Source organism: Chelonia mydas, chromosome 1 (assembly GCF_015237465.2).
Source record: "Chelonia mydas isolate rCheMyd1 chromosome 1, rCheMyd1.pri.v2, whole genome shotgun sequence".
Taxonomy (NCBI): Eukaryota; Metazoa; Chordata; order Testudines; family Cheloniidae; genus Chelonia; species Chelonia mydas.
In genome coordinates this window covers 188,109,257-188,129,038 of record NC_057849.1, presented here as the reverse complement: position 1 = coordinate 188,129,038, position 19,782 = coordinate 188,109,257, and the positions used below count along the sequence as shown (strand labels likewise).

The 19,782-nt window shown below is 37.7% G+C and overlaps 1 protein-coding gene across 16 annotated transcripts in view; it reads left to right on the top strand.

The window, feature by feature from the left end:
• PHLDB2 (pleckstrin homology like domain family B member 2) overlaps positions 1–19,782 on the top strand; it is a 113,235-nt gene that overhangs the window by 78,212 nt on the left and 15,241 nt on the right. For 7 of the 16 annotated variants that reach the window (XM_043538488.1, XM_043538495.1, XM_043538486.1 and 4 more), the window contains 6 exons: positions 152–241; positions 2,364–2,507; positions 5,090–5,230; positions 6,526–6,625; positions 15,630–15,665; positions 18,845–19,052. In XM_043538488.1, coding sequence (XP_043394423.1) covers positions 152–241; positions 2,364–2,507; positions 5,090–5,230; positions 6,526–6,625; positions 15,630–15,665; positions 18,845–19,052 — 719 coding nt within the window. The remainder of the gene's footprint in view (positions 1–151; positions 242–2,363; positions 2,508–5,089; positions 5,231–6,525; positions 6,626–15,629; positions 15,666–18,844; positions 19,053–19,782) is intronic. The other 9 variants (XM_043538490.1, XM_043538497.1, XM_043538491.1 and 6 more) reach the window with 3 other exon arrangements.

Below are 19,782 nucleotides of genomic sequence, written 5' to 3'. Positions count from 1 at the left end.
AGTTCTGCTATAAATAAATAAAATTGAAACTGCTATTGCAATTCTAGCCACACCAGAGGGTTTCCTTATACCCTTTAAATAAATAACTGGTATTCATTTTAGGTGGATAAATATTCATTTCTGAAATAAATGCAATATCTATTCCTGACAGGAAAAAGAGAATCTTTGTAATCTGGAAAAGAAATACTCTGGACTTTCTGGAGGAAAAGGATTTCCTGTCTGTCCCAGCAGTCTAAAAGAGGTAAGCTTTTCCTGTACCTCTGGTAAGCTTAACGTTTATTAACATTGTATGCAATAGTGATTTAGAGTTTGGCAAATCTTGTAAAATATGCAATCCATGGTTCATGTGATTTTCAGTATTCTGTTCTTGCTATGATTAGGAAACTTAGCTGAGTTACTTCTGGAAATCCAAATTAAGCCAAAAAATTGCTTCACAGATGTTTTTCCCATTCATTAAACTTTTGCCCTGGATATATTACCATTTTGCATTTGTTAGAGAAAAACAGATTCTCTAAATGCTTGAACCTAACTGACACGAGAAAAGAGAGATCTAGAAACAGCTAAGGACAAGTGCGACTAAGTTCTAGTGTTCTTGCTCTTATATCATATATTTTACATTTTTTTGCCACTGACTTCTCCTTTTTTGGGATAGAAAAAATCCATTATAAATGTGTATTTCAGCCTTTCATCATTTAAACACTGAGTTGAAGACTTTGAGCTGTTGTAGCTCTATTTATTTAATCATTGTTGGCAGTCAAAAGGGAAGAGGTTCAAAAGTTTTGGCTGAGGTATTGAGTAAGTTAGGGGGTAATGTGAAGGAAAACCTAGACCTTGCTGCACTTGTGAAGCTCCAAAGCTCTGAGGTTACCGTTGTGAGTCCTCACAACCCACAGCCTTTAAACTGGGGAAGAAGTCCGAAGGGAACTGAGCTACAGTCCCTATTTTTTGTAGTGATTCAGCCAGTGCATATCTTAGCAACACTGAATCAATGTGTTTATCATTTTAACTCATCATAATGAAGTTTCTGTGTCTGTGGATTGCAGTTTGTTTTAAACAGAAAATACTAGTATTTTGAATAAATTGTCAGATCTCTAAGGCAGCTTCCTTAACTTAGAATCACACTTGAGTTTCCTGAATAACATCTGGCTTGAGATTAAGTGAATAAAATCCTCCATCTTCTAGTGCGTCTTTGCAATGCTTCTCTCTGCAGCCAAAGTATTCTTTTGCTCATTCCTAAAGATCCCTTTTAAAAGCAGAACTACGGTAGCAATAAGTTGTAGCTGTTCTGATCATCTGAATTCCAAAATAGGACATCTTTTCATGTATTAATGAATCAGTGCAGTTTTATAACCATATTCCATTCTTTCCACCTGTTCCTCTTAAAAGTGGTTCACTGTTTCATTTTTTAAAAAATATATTTCTGTCTACTTTTTATGACACTAATTCAGCAGTGACTTCCCCCCTGTAAAATGGCCTTTTCCCACAGATCAAGAGCTGTGGCATTTGACTGATTTTATAATCAGCACATTGAAGCTGTATTTTATTTTTGAAGTGAATTTATTTGACAGCACTAGACACTGAATTTCTCTTGACATCAGAACATGTACATCAACTGTCCTGCCATTGTGCCTCGCCTCCATACTCTTTCAGTCAGCCCTGCACCCTCCTTATCTAAGATTGCTTATAGAGATTCAAATTGCAATGGCTACTTTTAAGATGTGGACTCTTGTCCATTAGGAACCAGACTGATACCCATTTTACATGAGCCTCCAAACAGCCATCAGAGGGAAGCAACTTTAAGACACTACTAATTTAAGGGACTATTATTAGAGTAATTTACAGAATAACACCACCACATCATAATACCAATCCCATGAGCCATCCAGGCCCCACAAATTTAGTTGAAAGATGTATCAGGAAATAAATAGGGATGGGTTTTAAAAAAAAAGTGAACAGAGGAAAATCCTAAGCATTAAGCATCCATGAATAAGACTTTTGTTTTGGAGGAAATGCTAGTGTTATGTTTAGCTCTAGCTAAGTGGTTCAAATTTAAACATACCAAAACAAAACAAGAAGCACTGATGGCTTTACTTTGATAAAGTGTCTTGCTCACTTACAGTTGATTTGCCTTTTGGTAAGACAAATGTATTTCGAATGACTAAAAACATTCTTCAAAATTGAAGTATTCAGTATTTTAAAAATATAATTGTTATTACTGCTTTAATGAAATATTTGATAAGACCACAGATATTTGGCTGTATCACTCTAAACTAACCTTCATTGTACTGGATACATTAACACTCTTGCACGTCTTTTGGCTTTTACTCCTTTTTCGTGTTTAATTTCTGAATTCCTCCTTTTAGGGTTATATCAGTGTAAGTGAAATTAGTGAGCTGTATGGCAATTCCACGAATAGATCCCCTTCCACTCAGCCCCCCACAGATGCTGACGCTGTTGCCACTGAGCCTTCCACGGCTGTGCTGGCGAGCCAGCCACAAAATAAAGAGGTTTGTTTGAGAGACATTTCCCTTTGTTTACATCATTCTTTCACAGCTATTTTTTAAAAAAATTTCTAGTGTAATAAGTTTAACCCTAAAACGAACTGTAGATTTAGCGATGAAGGGTCAGATGTTCGTCTGACAGAAAGGCCAAAGGAATTCTCCAATTATAAAATGTTTGGTTTTGGATTTGGGATTTTAGAGGCTAAGAAGAATGCCCCTGTCAGAAATAAGTGACATCATTGCCTTTCAAATAGGAAGGGGTAGCATATCCTTTGGAAAAGTAGACTCAAGTCATATAATAATGATAATTTGTATGATGGAGGTGAAGCATTATTTCCTATCGTATTGTAGCTCATTTTTGTGGGGTGAATCTATACAGAAGTAATATCTATCTTTAATATTTTGGGTACAGATCGATACCTTCACTTTTCTTTGTTGTTCCAATCTGTTCTTTCTGGCCTTTTTTGTGCTGTGTTTGTCACTTTTTGCCTTGATATCAACCTTTACATTGTTTAAAAAATAGAGAAGCAACTCTGTGTAAAAATGGAGTAACTTTATGACTAAAAAATTCCTATCTTTGTGCTGCTATAGTTTACCAATAAACTTGGTATTTAGCATTTTTACATTGCTTCAAATATTTAAATATTTATCTTACCAGTTCCAGTATAATGTGTACTTTCATTCAGAACTCTCTCAATGAAATATTGTTATAAACTGCAGCTTGTGTGTGCCATGTGTATTGAGTAATTCCTAGTACAAAACTCTGTGTGTAATTTCTCTCTTTCCTATAAAGCTAAGATCATCTCTCTGTTCTGGATTTGTGTTTCCTCACTCTCTTTCTCCTCGCTCTATTGCTCAACTTCCATCAGTCCATTGGCCTGAGGTCATGGTTACACATGTAGATCCTTTTCCTTTATCTGATACACCACCTCCTCTTCCAGCTAAGAAACATCGCAGGCAACAACAGGTAACAAATTAAAAGCCGATCATCTTGGATTTTTTTATGGTGGCAATGAAGTCATTTACACATGAATTTTTCATGTGGTGTGATTATCTAAGAATCCATAATTGATTCAGACTCGCAGAGTTCTGTACTTAAAGGGTTTGCTGAAATGTTTATGAATTATTACTGAGTGGTGTCGAATAAATAGTCTCTTCTTGTGGTGGTCTGTAAATGTGTTTAGTGATAGAGACATGCACAATGAGATGAGAAAAGATCTCATAATAGCCCCTGTGCGGTACATATTGTATGTCTGTTTGCTGTTAAAACAAACGAATAACACAGTGGAAAATGCTGACACTTGAGAGCTATCTTAATTGTTGGAAGCTCTTACAACAGTAAAGTGCCAGTGGTTAGCTCTAACGTCATATTTAAATGGAGGGTTTTCTATTACCGTCCAACAATGGACTACAAAAATATATTGCCTTTAAACTACCAGTTCATTAGCATTTGGAGGGGTTTATTTTTCTGTTGCCTAATAGGATGCCACTTGTAAACTTAGGCTTTGTCTACACAGCTTTTAGCAACACGTCCATGTCATTAAAAGTCGGACAGTCTAAACGCTGTTTGTCGGCACTTTTGCCAACAAAATACTTCCACCCCCTATGAGCGAGGTTCGTATTGTTAACAGGAGTGCACTCCTCCAATAACGAGCCATTTACACTGCCATTTGCCAAGACAAAACTTTTGTCTTTCGGGAGGGGGCTTTTTTAAGCATTTGTGAACGACAAAAGTTTTGTTGTTCAGTTGGCTGTGTAGACAGAGCCTTAGACTCTTGTGTTTTTAAAACAATAATTGGGTGCAGGGCCAGCAATGTGTTCCTGTTCTTACAATGTTTTCTTAATCAACAGGCAGTACTGATGTCAAATTACAGGCCCATTATTATGTACAGTATGATTCAGTTTCAAATTGGTGATGATTTAACATTAAGCTTTACTTTCTGTTTACAAAATATTTTTCATTCTATGTGTGTGATAGCTTTTGAGAGCTTTGTTTAAGATGAATCTCTTAACAACTCATCTGTATGGAAACAAATTTTTAGTTTTAAAAGGATGAAGAATTAAAACTGTTGTTTATTTCTAAAATCATCTCCCTGTCATTAATTTGGTCCACAATCTCCATAAAAAGAAATGGAACTTGTAACATATTTCTATGTCCCATTGAATCTTGGAAATCACACCACTTTTATTTGGCCATTTATATGTCTTAACTGGCAGAACTCATTAATGATAAGTGTTTAAATGAGAACCCTAAGGACTGCACAAGCTTCAGAGAGTCTTTAATGCTATTCTAAATTGAGAATAGTTGATTGTTTTTATCTTTGGGGACAATTGGTTACTGTTTTACCATGCACCATATAAATTTCTGTGACTAGTGATATGTTTTTAGTACTGCAGCAGCCTTTAAAATAAAATAAAATAAATAAATTCTGGACAAGATGTGAAACAGAATATTTAGCTTTAAAACAAGACAGGTTCTTTACAGTGAAATTTCAAGACTGTAGATTTCATTATATTCTGTGTGAAACATAATTTACCAAACAGTTCAGTTCATTTTGTCAAAACAGTGTTGCAAATTATATTTTAAGCACTTTAGAAATCTGGAAGAAAGAAAGAAACAGCACAAGGAGGGCACATATTTGAGTGATACTCTACCCCGCAAGAAAACCACTCCCTCTGTATCGCCACACTTCAGTAGCGCTACTCTCGGACGAAGTGTTACTCCTAAAGTAAGTAATATGCCTATATATAGCTTTTCCATTTCTATTGTCCCCTATGAAAAGTTAAGGAGTTAAGGTTGAGTAACGTAAGGATGTTTCAGAGTAGCAGCTGTGTTAGTCTGTATTTGCAAAAAGAAAAGGAGTACTTGTGGCACCTTAGAGACTAACAAATTTATTTGAGCATAAGCTTTTGTGAGCTACAGCTCACTTCATCGGATGGTGTAATTATCCCAAAACTAAGGCTATGTCTACACTCTAAAACACTCTGCAACTGTTCCGCTGTAGAGCTTTAGTGTAGACACTTGGGCCTGGTCCACCCTGGGAAAGGGGTGGGTGTCTGATCTAAGTTATGCAACTTCAGCTACGTGAATAACGTAGCTGAAGTCGACGTACTTTGATCTATTTACTGAGGTGTCTTCGCTGCGGTAGGTCGACTGCTGACACTCCCCGTTGACTCCGCCTATGCTTCTCGCTCCAGTGGAGTACCGGAGTCGACGGGAGAGTGCTCAGCGGTCAATTTATCACATCTTCGCTAGATGCGATAAATTGACCCCCGCTGGATCGATCACTCTGGAGGTAAGTGTAGACATGTCCTTATTACAGCAACAGAAGGGATCGTCCCATCTGCGTAGGTAATCCATGTCCCCCAAGAGGTGTTAACTGGGTTGACTGAAGAATTTTTCCATCACCATAGCGCTGTCTATGCCGGTTGTTAAGTCAGCTTAACTATGTCTCCCAGGACAGTGGTTTTTTTGCACCCTGAGAGACATAGCCATGCCGATGTAACTTTTCAGTGTAGATAAACCCTAGATGTTACAAACCAATAAATTCAGAGTTAAACGTAAAGGAAATCCAAACATGTTAAGATATGGAAAGGCACCAAAACAACCTTAATTTAAACCTGTAGTGATGTCATGCAATAAACACGCATGCATAAACAGTTAATTTATGATTACTATATAATAGTGATTCCAATTTCAAATTAAAGTAAACTGATTTTTAAAGAAAATTTAGAGTTCTGATTTTTCCTCATGGTCTTACTAGAAGGTGGACATGAAACTGAAAATTGTATCTAGATTGTGGCACCATGAATCGTTGTAGAGCAACGAGAGCCTTCATGTGATTTTAGGAGGAGAAGATACTTGAAAATATTTCAGAAATTGAGAATGTGTACAGCTAAAGTAGTTTATAGCTGATACTTTGTCATGAAATCCATCTGAGGTGTTTGTTTTGTCCGGAATTGCTGATGTACAAAGTTATAAGGTGTGCAGTTTGTAAATATTTGTTCACAAAATTTTATGCAGGGTCATTTACCACTAGGACAGAGCAACAGCTGTGGCAGTGTACTTCCTCACTGTCTGGCAACCATAACCAAAGAGTCTGAATCAAGAAGAATGCATAAAGGTAAAGTTATTTTAAAACACTTACCAGTACTTTCTATTCATGGGTATCTAATGTTCATTCTTCTGGAAAGTAAATCCCAAATCAGTGTACTTGTAAATGCTGTAGATTATATTAGGACTTTGAAGTAATAATTTTCCTTTCAATATGAAAATAAAAAGCTGCATATACAATTTTTAGACTTCAGAAAAATAAGATCAATGGTATTAAGCTATATTGCAGGAGCACAGGCAATGGCTCCTTGGCATTTCCCATTTCAATTTGAAAGTACATAATTTTCACATATGCTGTAGTAAACAAGAAAGGTGCATTGAAGAATATGTGTTGGGTAAACTGGGTAACTCCAACTACTGTATCTTGAGTGATTTTTTTTTTTTTTTTGGAGACAACTTATTAAAGATACGACACGTGTGTGTGTGAGAACATTCTCTAATGCCTTGATCTTGTAAATCACTCTTCATGTGCAGATACTTTTGCCAGGGTGGAGTAATTAGGGTTTATGATTGTCCGTTAAAGATGAAGATTTATAACAGATTACAGTTCATTTTAATCTATCATAGATGTGTGTGCCTAAAAATATTGATGGTTGTAGCTGTGCTGGTGCAACTCTGGAATAAGGACATGACCATTCTGCATCCAGTGTACAGTACTGCTCTGAAACATGTCCCTGCAAGCCTTGGGGTTCTGTTTATTTTCTCTCAGCTTGAGCTCATTCGTGCTCAATTTTTTTAAGTAAAAATATGTTTGATTCTGTTAACTCTGCAAACTCAACCATTTCTGGGATCTGAGAATCAGTATCAGTTCTTTCTGGCATGTGCATCATTACCAAAAATAAATATTCTACTGTAGAAATTTACTTAACAATTGTCTTAATTGTGCATTAGCCAAAATAGAACCCGTAGTACTTTTCCACAGTACTTTTCCATGATCGTTTCCCATATCTGTGTTGATTATTCAGGGCTAATGTGTTAAAAGCATGATTATAGCCTAAGAAAATGCTTGTAGTCTACCAAATCAACAGAGGTGACTGAATACATATGGAGCAGATTTGCTGAGTAAAATTGCACCATTTTTACATAGTCGCCTTACAGAATTGAACCACGCTTTTGGGTTTGCCTCTTAGGGCTTCAGTAATCTGGAGGGCCTTGCACAAACTTTCTGTAATTTTTTTTTTTTTGTCGTTACTGCCACGCTGAAGTATTTCAGAAGCAGCCACAAAAACAGATTAATTATTGTCAGCCTGGAAATCTTCTCTGTTGTGTATTTTGCAATACAATATTTTGTACCCATACGATTTTGCTGTTTTTTGTGACATAATTTGTTTGCTTTGGCTTACAAAACGTAAGAGACAAATGTTAAGCAATTCTTTTAAGTTAGAAGATCACAATTCTTAAAAATAGGAATGATTTTTCAAAGTTATTTCAAGACTGCATTTAGAGTAGGTGATGTGAAACAACTGTGAATTGTTAAATACTTTTTTACAAATTGAAGATGCTGGCTATTATGGAAAGGATAGACCCACTAATTTTGAAATTCCTTGCCCATTTTTATGTTGCAAACTCTGCCAATCAAATTTCTTTTGTCAGCATGCAACCAAACTATGATATGTGCCATATGAACAATTGCCTAATACATAGATCAGGAAAATGCTGAGAGAATGGGGAAGAGAATCACTGAAATTAGTAAGTATAGTAGTGGTGTAGACTAAAAATATATAGTCTAATTCAAGTAGATGGAGAATACAAAAAAGAGGTATATTGATACTGTGCAAGGTGCTTTTTTCAATGCCATCTGGAATAATATGTGATTTTGTGATTGCCATATCACAGGAAGATAATTATTGCCTTAAAAGAGGTGGCAGAGAGGATAGCTGGTGTGAAGACCCTAAATTATTAGAAGAGGTTTAGGGGATTGGGTTTATTCTCATTGGGAAAGAGGAAATTTCTTGATGGCCTAATTTGATGTGTTGAGACATAATAAGGAACTAAAGCTGTTGATAGATGCTTTGCTTGCACTCACACAGGTTTTAAAAAGTGGGAGATTTAATTAAAACAGAGGGGATCTAGGAATAAATGCAAAAAACATGCAGAACGGTCTCTGCTTCACTCTCCTTCCTTAGGGATATTTTTAATGTTTATTACCTTTTTGCTCAGATTCATTTTTGTGGGAGGAGTTTGAAGGATATAATCGCTTTTTTCTGTTCCTAGATTGTCTTAAGGTTTGGGGAAAATTCTTTAATCTCACAAATAGGCAACTAAATTGTTTGCAGAAACTTTTCTTTAGACAATTTGTTAAATACTCCTATATGTTGAACAAATCAGTGAAGAAATACAAAAATGCATCATCAAACAAGCATTCGGTGTGTGGAAACCTGAGGGGCAAGTGCTAAAATCTTTGAATACAGGCACAAATGGGGCTCCAATAGAATTTAGTGGGGAGGCCTATACCGTGAATACAGAGGCATAATTTAGTCCATTCGGTAGAATTTACATTCTCTTTAATAGTATCCATGGAGAATGTGTGTTGCCTTAGAATAGTGAAAATTGGGTAAAAATTTTCACTCATGTCCTACGATTTAAACATAATTTTTAATTTAGTTTATTTGTTATTAGGGACAGGTCAAATTCTGTTCTTAAATGTGGCTCCGGTTGATTCCATAGAAGATGGATTAGTGTAACTAAGGACCAAGTTCCGCATAACTTCACAAACACATAGTTGAGAATGAAGACAAATCAGGAGTGAGCAGAAGTTAAATTTATTCTGCTTTCTTTCCTAAGTTCTGACAACTATATGATTTCCTTTCCTTACTATCATCCCTTTATTTCTTTGCCAGCTCTCCTCCTAAATAAAATCATTATTTTTATAAACATAATTCATCAGAAAGATAAGCTTGCCCTTTTGGCTACCAAAAAGAGTAACAGCTGTTGAATATCTCGGAAAGTTATATGCTACTCTTGTAGGGGGATTGATATGTTGATCTTGTACATCTTTCCCATTTCTCTTAATAACACTGAACCCCAGAAAAGATTAATTGAGAGAAGGGAAGATTCTTGTACAGCCCACACAGCGGGCAGGTTTATATAGTGGTATATAAGGTTGTGATATATAGACATTTGTGAAAACCAAAATATAGCTATTGTCTAATTTTAGATCTGGCAAGTGATGTCACCTCTCCTGGTTTACATGATCCTGCAATGTGCTAGAGGACTTCACAATTCTTTGTTCAGTATATTGTGTGGCTTTGCAGAGATAAGTAGTTTGTTTTCTCCCCTCCCCCCCAATAAATAAAAGATAGATATAAATATTGTCTGTTTGTTCAGCTTAAGTGGACAGATCAAGAGAAAACATGTATAAAATTCTTTAGACATGTTAAAACAATAAAACTATGTATTGATCTTTAATATCCCCTGCCCTTCCCCCAGAAAGCTCATTTTGTTAGTACAGCATATGTAAAAAGTACAGGCTTGACGCTCCAGTGGGTTTCTGCGCTGAAGGTGATGTATTGTGGGTGACCTGATAGTTCCAATTTATTGCTTCCATAAGCACGCACAATCCCTTTCAATTTATTGGCATTATATATGCTTATGCCAGTGGTGAATTATAGTCTTGTATGATGAATTTGCCTTTTTATCCTTGCTGCTTGGAGCATATACCATAAATATAGTACTGTGTCACATAAACTGCAATATTAAATAGAGTTGAAGTGCTGCTCAGGTGTTAATGGTGTTTCCAGTGGCTTACAAGCTGTCTTGGGGCTGAAATTCTTAGGCCAGAGATATCTGTGTGTGCATATATATAATTCTGTAGAAAGTTATTCAGCTGTCTCTGGAGGAATTGACAGCTAAGCTAATTCAGAAATGTTTTTCTAAAGAAGTATTAAATTAAATAGTCCTAAAATTATTTCTCTCTAATTTCTACTTCACTTACCCAAAAAATGTAAATTTGAAAATCCCAAAAAAGTAAAATATAAATTTAAAGATGAATATTTTAATTTCACCAAAGTCAGGAAATGGAGCATTTTCAAATTCACTTTAATTTGACCATGTTGTGCATATTCATTAAGCTATTTGGCTTTATGCAGGAATAGAAAACACAACAGATAGGCAAGGGGACTGACTTAAATTTAATGTGGGAACTGCAACTTTGCATATCTTGATTCTGGGGCAGTTGATGCCTCATCTGCAAATAAATTTAAGACCAGAGGACGATGATTTTCATTTGGAAGTATTTTCAGATCTATTCATACTAAATAGACTTACTTGCAAAGACTACCAAAAGTGTGAGTGACAAGTAACCTGATTTAGAAAACTAGACCTCACAAGGAAATAACTAAGGCCTTGTCTACACTGGCAAGTTTCTGCGCAGTAAAGCAGCTTCCTGCGCTGTAACTCCCGAGGTGCACACACTGCCACGCCACTTAGTGCGCAGAAACTGTGCAGTTGCAGCACTCTAAAAAAACCCACCCCAACGAGAGGTGTAGAGCCTTCTGCGCTGGGGCACAATGCCACAGTGCCAGTGTAGACACCCTGGTCGATTACAGTGCTGTGATTGGCCTCCAGGAGGTGTCCCACAATGCCTGTTCTCGCCTCTCTGGTCATCGGTTTGAACTCTACCACCCTGCCCTCAGGTGACCAATCGTCATCCCCAGCCCTTAAATTCCTTGGGAATTTTGAAGGTCCCTTTCCTGTTTGCTCGGTGACGCGTGCAGTGGTCTTAGTGCATCTTTCCAGGTGACCATGCCTGCTCCATGCACCAGGTGAGCCCCCACTTGGAGCAATGCCGAGCTGCTGGACCCCATCAGCATTTGGGGAGAGGAGGCTGTCCAGTCCCAGCTGCACTCCAACCATAGGAATTATGATACCTGTGGACAGATTTCATGATGCATGACAGAAGGGGGCCATGACTGGGACACACTGCAGTATGGGGTCTAAGTGAAGGAGTTGTGGAACGCCTACCACAGGGTGCAGGAGGCAAACCGCTGCTCCGGTGCTGCGCCCATGAGCTGCCAGTTCTACAAAGGGCTGGACCCGATTCTCAGTGGCGACCCCACCTCCACTGCGAAGGCCACTGTGGATAATTCCGTGTCTCACGTGCCAGTCGAGAGTGGACCGAGCCCGGAGGAGGAAATATGGATGAGGATGTGGAGTGGGAGGGGGACCCAGAGGCAGAGGATGATTCGGAGATCAGAGATGCATGCAGTCAGGAGCTCTTTTCTACCCCAGAGAAGCCTAGCCAGTCACAGCAGTCGGATGTTGGCAAAGCGCAAACAGGAGAGGACGCCCCTGGTAAGTGGATCTGATCTGGGAATCGCTGAAGTGAGTTGTTGAGGGTAGGAGGGTTGCAGAAAGCAGTCTTGTCTCCCACCACATGTCTAGTCTGAGCGGTGGAACAGGCTGTTGATTGACTCCCGCACTTCATGGGAATCTCCCTCCGAGATCTCCAGGAAACTTTCTTGGAGATACTGGGCAATGCTCTGCCTCAGGTTCTTCGGCAGAGCTGCTTTGTTTCTTGCCCCATTAAGGGTAACTTTCCCGTGCCATTCTGCTGTCACTAGGGGGACACCATTGAAACACACAGGCGAGCCGCATAAGGGCCAGGGCGGAAGCCGCAGTCTTGAAGAAGACCCTACCTTGATTCCCTGCTCACCCTCAGCAGTGAAATATCTTTCGTAATGAACACAGCCTGTGGAAAATGTGGGGACAGTAATGATTATAAGCACCTCCCCCCCCCCCACACACACACAAGGCTGGCTCTCCCCAAGAGCCATGTGCCCAATGTACAGTACAGTCCTGGAACACTGATTTCCCCAGCCCCTGCAGTTACTCACCATTTGGGGGGTTTTGTGGCTCATGTGTGCTTGCCTGGGGTCAGCCAGTTAGGGACAGGTATGTGAATAGTGGCTGAGTTTTAAATCAGTGGTCTGAGTGTTGCAAACAATAGTGCTTCTGTAAAATGTTGCATTTTGGCTTCACAGACATGACCTTGGGAGCCCAGCCTCCCTCTTCATTATCAGTGGCTGAACAGCTGCGCAGAATTAGAAAGCAGCCATGAAGAACTAAAGAGGACTTTTTGTGTGATGTCATGATGCACTCGGTGGTTGAAAAACATGAATTGAAGGAGTGGCAGGACAGCAAAAAGAGGTACCGAAAGGAGAACGCGGCGCGCCAGAAAGAAGCCACAGAGCAGCTCTTAAACATTATGGAGTGCCAAACGGACATGCTCCAGGCGCTACCAGGACTGCAAACCGAGCAACTCCGCGCCCGTCGTCCCCTGAAGCCACTGTCGCAAAACTCTTTCCCATGCATCCCCCGCAGACACTGCCAACACACTTATCAACCTTCTGGTTCCAGTCTGCACCCGCTGCATTCCACTCCTGCCCTATCACAGTCCACCCCTGTGGACTTCCAAATACTATTTTAGCTAATTATTCTCTGAGTTAAGAGCAGTTTGTCATATTTTAAATATCTTTGGCATAAACTATTAACTGAAAAACTGTTTCTTAGCTGTCATTCTTGATAGATTTCTCAAGGATTGTGTTGGAAGTACAACTCTGACATACATAGAATTGATTTAAGAGCTACCAATAGATAAATAAGATATCCTGTTTAAACTAAGATGTCTACAAGTAAAGGTGATTTTAAACTTCAGCCACCTAAAGAGAAGGAGAAAGTGATTGTTCTGAGGAAAAATTGGGAGCTAAGGCTAAGGTGAACCCTTGGGCCTTTGCAACTTCAGTGGGACTTCCATGCACTTGTACGGTTTAGCCTGTATATACTGGGTAGTGTGGCTAAAAAGCCATTAAAGTAGGAATATGAGACTTGTCCACGTAATTAAATCTAAGCAATTTATGGAGTGGTCTCCCAAAGAAAGTAGTAGAAACTGCACTGCTCATGAGTTAAAAAAACAAGAAAGGAAAGCACTGGAAAACATGCTGTGTAGAGAGCACTCATCACCAGCTGCCAAGTAATGAAGGTGGTCTTTTTCATCCCTAATTTCTATTGTGTGGTATGTACAATTGATACACAGTTTAAGCACTCTTGTAAGAGCAAGATCTTGGGACATGACTTATTCTAATTTAGAATAATGGGCACTGTTTAAAAAAAACCAAAAACCTCTTAAATGGATACAATATGATTTTTTTTTTAATTCTTCTTCTTCTTCTCAAACTCAGGAAAAGCCAAAAAAGGTATGAGAACACCCTTTTATCTGTCTGTGTGATCCCTGAGGTGTTTTGCTGAAGTGACTGATCAAAGTGACACTGTCAAGTAAATCAGGACCAAAATCTGTGTAAATTGTAAAGTTGTTGAAAAGCAGTGTAGAGCCTTCTACAGAGTCCCACTTTTTTAAAAAAAAATAGCTTTTCAAAATAAACGCTTGACTATCACGGGTAGCTAAAAAGTTCTCATACCTGCAGAGACGCTGCCTGTGCATTAGCCTAATGTTTTTGCTCTGTGCCTGAGAACCAAACAAGTGGAGCACAAAAAAACAGAACTAGGTTCACACAGCTGGGCTGTTTTATGTCTGATGACTGGAAAGTAAAGCCAACAGTGCTATTTTGGTATATGCTCCATACAAAAATGACTGAGGTGTTGCATACATACAAACAAAAAACAGGAAAAGAGATGTTATTTTTAACTTTCTAAAAAGATAAAGGAAACAGTTTTTTAAAAGATCAGTTTTTAAAAATACTTGACAGTGTCTCTTTTGAAAGCAACTTGAGTAATAGCTGTGACTTCACAATTATTCAGAGTTACTAGATTTGTGGATTTTTAACAACTGTTGGTCTTGGTGTGTTTAATGAGCTAGTTTTGTTGTTGCATATGCATTCTTTGACTTAACTACGCAGTTACTAAAATTATTTTGTTTTGTTCTTATTACTTTAAAAAAAAAACACCTTAATTTTGTTCTTTTGTTATTATATCACAGTTTGCTTTTTACAGGCTTTTTTGCAAACCCCAAGGAAGGGATGGGAAAGGGGCAGAATATTGTAGTGACATCTTACTGGGAACTTACTACTTTTAGTAGCAGCCTCTATGGTTGAGCAACTTAATTGCCAAAATGTCTGTAAGCAATGGATGCTTTCTGTGTAGTATATATTTCTCTCTTGATTTTCGATCCTGGATGTCACCTTCATGACTCTATCTTCAGATTTTTATTTTATTTTGTTATTAAATAATAAGCTTGATGTCCTTATTACTCCCTTGTCAGAGACTATTTTAGTTTCTTTGGTTATCATCCTGACTTCAGTATTGGGGGTGGAGAGGGAGATATACCTTGAGTAAATCTGTTCACAAAAAGATTCTGGATAAGCAGTGAAGGGCTGTAATGGACGTAGGTAGGTTGTATTTTGGTGCCATTGGAAAGCTGATGCTGAGCTATGTTAGTACTGGGATAAAGTAAACTGCCTGTCTAAGGCACAAAGAGAAAAGGAGAACATGGTATTATATTTTCTGCAGATGAACACATACTGTACTTAGAAAGAGATACAGTTTGCCATTGAGTTATATTGGCATAAATTCAATTGAAGGAGCAATATTTTTTAATTATTATAATAATGCAATTTTTCTTCACGGGAAATGATACTCTGTTTATTTCAATGTGTATTCAAAGTTGTAAATTATCCTTTTTTCTGCATGGCATTTTTAAAACAATTTTGTGAGTTTTCATACCTGTCATGAATCTTACATTCTTTCTGCATGTGAAGAGGGTAGAAGATAACCATCGGTGACAGAAAGCATTCTCACAAGAACAGTTTAAAACCCTCTCTTTTCACGATCAACAAGATTCAAAGGATTCACTATATTCAGGATATAAAAAAAATAGGGTTAATTTTTTCCAGTGAAATATGGGAAATGTTTAATTTTAAAAGTAAAATTAAGGGTTTTTTTTAACAATCTATATTAGTAAACTAGGACTCAAAAATATACCCACTAGAATAATATTTCTCCTTTCAGTAATTTCTGTTTCCTTCTCTTTTCATAATGAATAACTGAAAACTCTTTTAAAGGAGCAATTAATCATTCCAAAGGTACAAGTATTAAAGGTAATTTTATCAAATGTTGGAAATATCATCACTTGTCATAATTATTATTAAAAACAAACTACACATACAAATCAGTAACATCTGTTATAGAAACTGTTACATGGTGTTTATTATTATCCATCAAAGCTGAAGTGTGTGTGTATGTGTCACTTTGTTCTCCTCTACTAACTAGTTCAGCTGAACTTCCGTTGAAATCTAATCTCTTCTTGAATGACAAGTATAATGCTATTGGCATCTTGGAAATCAGCTTTAATTGTATATAGGAAAACATTCAGTAACTGACTGAAATGGAGAAATAATGTATGTTGTCTTGGAGATGTGTGGAGTTCATGCTTTCCTTAATAAAGTAATGCCATTTATGATTCAGTGTTAGCTATGCACTATTCAGATACATTTTCAAGAATACTGTAGCTCTTTTTTGATGAAGCTCCAGTGACAGTAGTTTGCTCTCTAAAATGGAATTCTGCTTACTGTCATGCCAGAGAAACTATCCCAGAACCAAACCAACTCATGTGTAGGTACAATACCAGAGGAAGAAGGCATGTTACTAAAAATTACTGTGGAAAATATTCCCAATTCATATTTCTCAAGTCATTAATAATGGTGACGAATAAAAAAAAAGTATAAAATATGATGTGACAAAATCCCCGGAAAAATTATCTGGATTAATTATGAATCAGTAGATTGTTTCTCGATTCAGGAGAGATTTTAATATATTCCAATTGGTGCTGTTCATCTCCTGGTCTAACTCATGCTCATATTTTATCACAGGTTTATGCACAATGTAGTCTGAGGTATTTAAGAATCAAAGTGCAAGCAGTTCTTCGGTTGTTTCAAACAGAATGTGATCTCTGACCCAATGTGGACAAATATAATACCTTAATACTGTACAAGCATTAAAAGGGATTTTATAGAATATCTTTATGCACCAAACTGGCAGGCTCCTTTACACTTCCTGCTTATAAATCAAAGGCTTATATATATGGTGCGGCTATGTGCATTAGAGGGGTATGAATTCTAAAGGGCACCAACATGCTGCGCACTTAACTGCTCCGTGAAGATCTTCCTGGCATGCATTAAAGTTCCCTAGCATGTGTTAAATGTAGTAATGAAGTATTATCTTAATGTGTAGTAGGGTATTTTTAGTTCATGCCAGCTGGGTCTACACGGGCCAGTTAGTGTGCAACACATTGCTGCACTTTAGAATTCACACCCCTGTAGTGTGCATTGCCGTATAATGTAGACAAGCTCCTAGATCACATGATCCCTTGCACTCTGTATAAATGCTGCAGCTTTATTTACAAAAGTTTTCAAAATTATTTGGTTAAAACAGATTAAATGTCTGTTTCCAAGAAGGCAAATGCTTTAACTGAATAATTCCAATCCACCCAGGTGGTTTCCACAATCATGATCATTTAACCTGACTTTTTGTTTTAAAAAATAAGCATTACAAATGGTGTGTTTACACGGGGCAAGAACTAAGGTTTCTATTTGCACGCTTACCATCTGTACACGCTGGATGGATGCTCACAGGAAGCAGGAACTACTTGTGATTTTATAGTGGTATTTAAAACAAAAAAAAAAACCATGCACACAGAAGGAAGTATTTCATGAGGCTATTGGGCTACAAAAGTCTGTTTCAGTCTTGTAAGGGGAATCTCAAGTAGTACTAGTAAGTTTTAGGGAGATACCTTAATAATGTGAATCAGGATTACTTAAAGTATATGCTCTTTATTTTCAGCATATAAACTAAAGGCCTGATCTTCAGTTGCCATTAAGTCCAATACAAAATTTGACTTTAGTGGGAGCTGCAGGTACTTGGCACTCCTGAAAATCAGGGCATTTTAATTAGGTGGTGATTTAGATGCCTAACTTTAGCTACCCTTTGTCACAGTTTCAGGGTAACTGTTCTTATAGCCCCAGGGTTGCCAACCCTCCACAATTAATGCCTGGAGACTTTGTCCAGGACAAAGATTAATCTTTAATTAAGCATTATGTCATGTGATGAACCTCCAGGAATACATCCAACCAAAACTGGCAACCCTAAAGTCCCCCCTCCCATCCCATCCCAGCCCGTGGTTCACTCCAGGAATGTCAAGTCAGTTCTCAGGCCTCTATCTGTCACTAGTGTCTGCGTGGGGAGCTATGTCTCACTCCCTTCTGACTGGCAGTTATAAGGCTTCACAGCCCATCATACAAGGTGATACCCCAGCAAGCCTGTCTGCCTAATGGCCAGCATCTGTGTGTTGCTTTCTCTCCGAGGACTACAAACTGTGTATTGCCAGCAGTTACAAGTTACCGCACAGCTCTTTCTACGCAAGCACATTTATTCTCGTAACAATAAAAGCATTACAGAGACACCATAATAAAAACAATAAACAGATCTACCTGCTTATTGAATGTACCAGAAATTGCCCATCAATCCTCCGGGGCCCTGGTAGGTCAAAGTCTTTCAATCCCTTCAGCAAGGGTTGGAGGTGCCCTCTGTCCCCTCCTGCCTATTTGCTGAGTCAAAAGAAAGACACAAATTTGTTTAAACTCTACTTTTTATGCCACAAGCCCTTTCTTTGTTTGAGTCTCTGGAAAACCCAGTTTGAATCAGTATATGCAAACTACCCCAGAGGATGGTACGTCTCTGGAGCGGTTTACAGTCTCAGCAACCCGTCTTATCATTCACCACTATTTTTAGTTCTTGGAGGAGCTATGATAACCCTCCTCCATGGAGCAGTACACAGTCATATATAATCATTCATAAATTTAATACAATAGACCCCAAAGATATTTTATGGGTTTGCAAAATCTGTCACACCTTAGTTTTAGGGTTTTGGCGTAGCTTTTGCATCTTTGTTTCCGTAATTCACATACAAAAAATAAATATTAAAAAAAATTATTTGAAAGTTGATGAAGTTTAGCCAGTAAACTAATCTCACAAGTGATGAAAGTGAATTCCTTTGTGTCAGTCACAAGCAAATCCAATTTTCTTAAATCTTCTGTATGTTTATGATTATTCTACTAAATTCTGTAGAATATTACTACTTTGGTCACAGTGCAATTTTAGATTAAGATGGTGTTCAAAATGCTTCTGCAGCTATTTCTAAACATTTAATTTTTAGTTCAGAGAATTTTAAGTGTAAAAATTAGGTAAGCTTACTTTTCTTTTCTTTGATTGCACTCTGTAGGGTATAATCATCAACATGTATGTGAAGAACAAAGGCAGAAATCTCCTGAATTCTACAGCAGAACTGCATCTGAATCTAATGTGTATCTGAATAGTTTCCATTACCCCGATCATAGCTACAAGGACTATGCATTTGATACATTAAGCTTAGACAGTTCTGACAGTATGGAGACCAGCATATCTGCGTGCTCCCCTGATAATATTTCCAGGTAAATGTTAACTTCTCATATTTTTTTCTTAATGGAAACTGTTAGAACAAGTTATAATCATTGAAGCTGTATATACCTAGGGCAATTGAAATGTATTACTTCTCTTTAAGGTGAGAAAAATAAGATAGCAGCTTTTACTAACTGGATAAGAAAATCTGCAAGAATTGGACAGAAATACTATTTAGCATTTGGATACTGTTTTTCATTTTCAAATCAATGTAACTAATTCTCATCTCATCCCTGAGTTTTGCAGATGGGAAATTAAAGTATGGAGAGGTTAAGTAACTTGTTGAAGGTCACACAGAGAATCAGTGTCACAGCTGGGATTAAATCTATGGAGGAGTTGACTTTCTGCATGTTTTAGTGGATTTGGCATAAGACTGCCTCTCTGATTGCTGTAGACTTCTTACGTAGGATATTCATTGTCAAGTCCATAATCCAGCAACTAAGTTTACTCTCTGTCTGTATCTAAGATGTTACCTCATTAGGGGCTTGGATTGCTGAACTTTTTGGATCTCTTGCCAATAATCTAGCAATCTAGTCTCCCCTCTCCAAATCAGAATTTAAAAAAGAGTTCTTGGTTCCTAAACATGGGCCCTAATCTCTAGGCTATGCTTCTCTTATTTTAGGATCTTATCAATTTAACCACTAAAGATAAAAGCAATATCTTGTATTTATTTAAAAACAAAGTTGCACAGCAGCTGGGGTCTGAAAACAGCATGTTGACAAC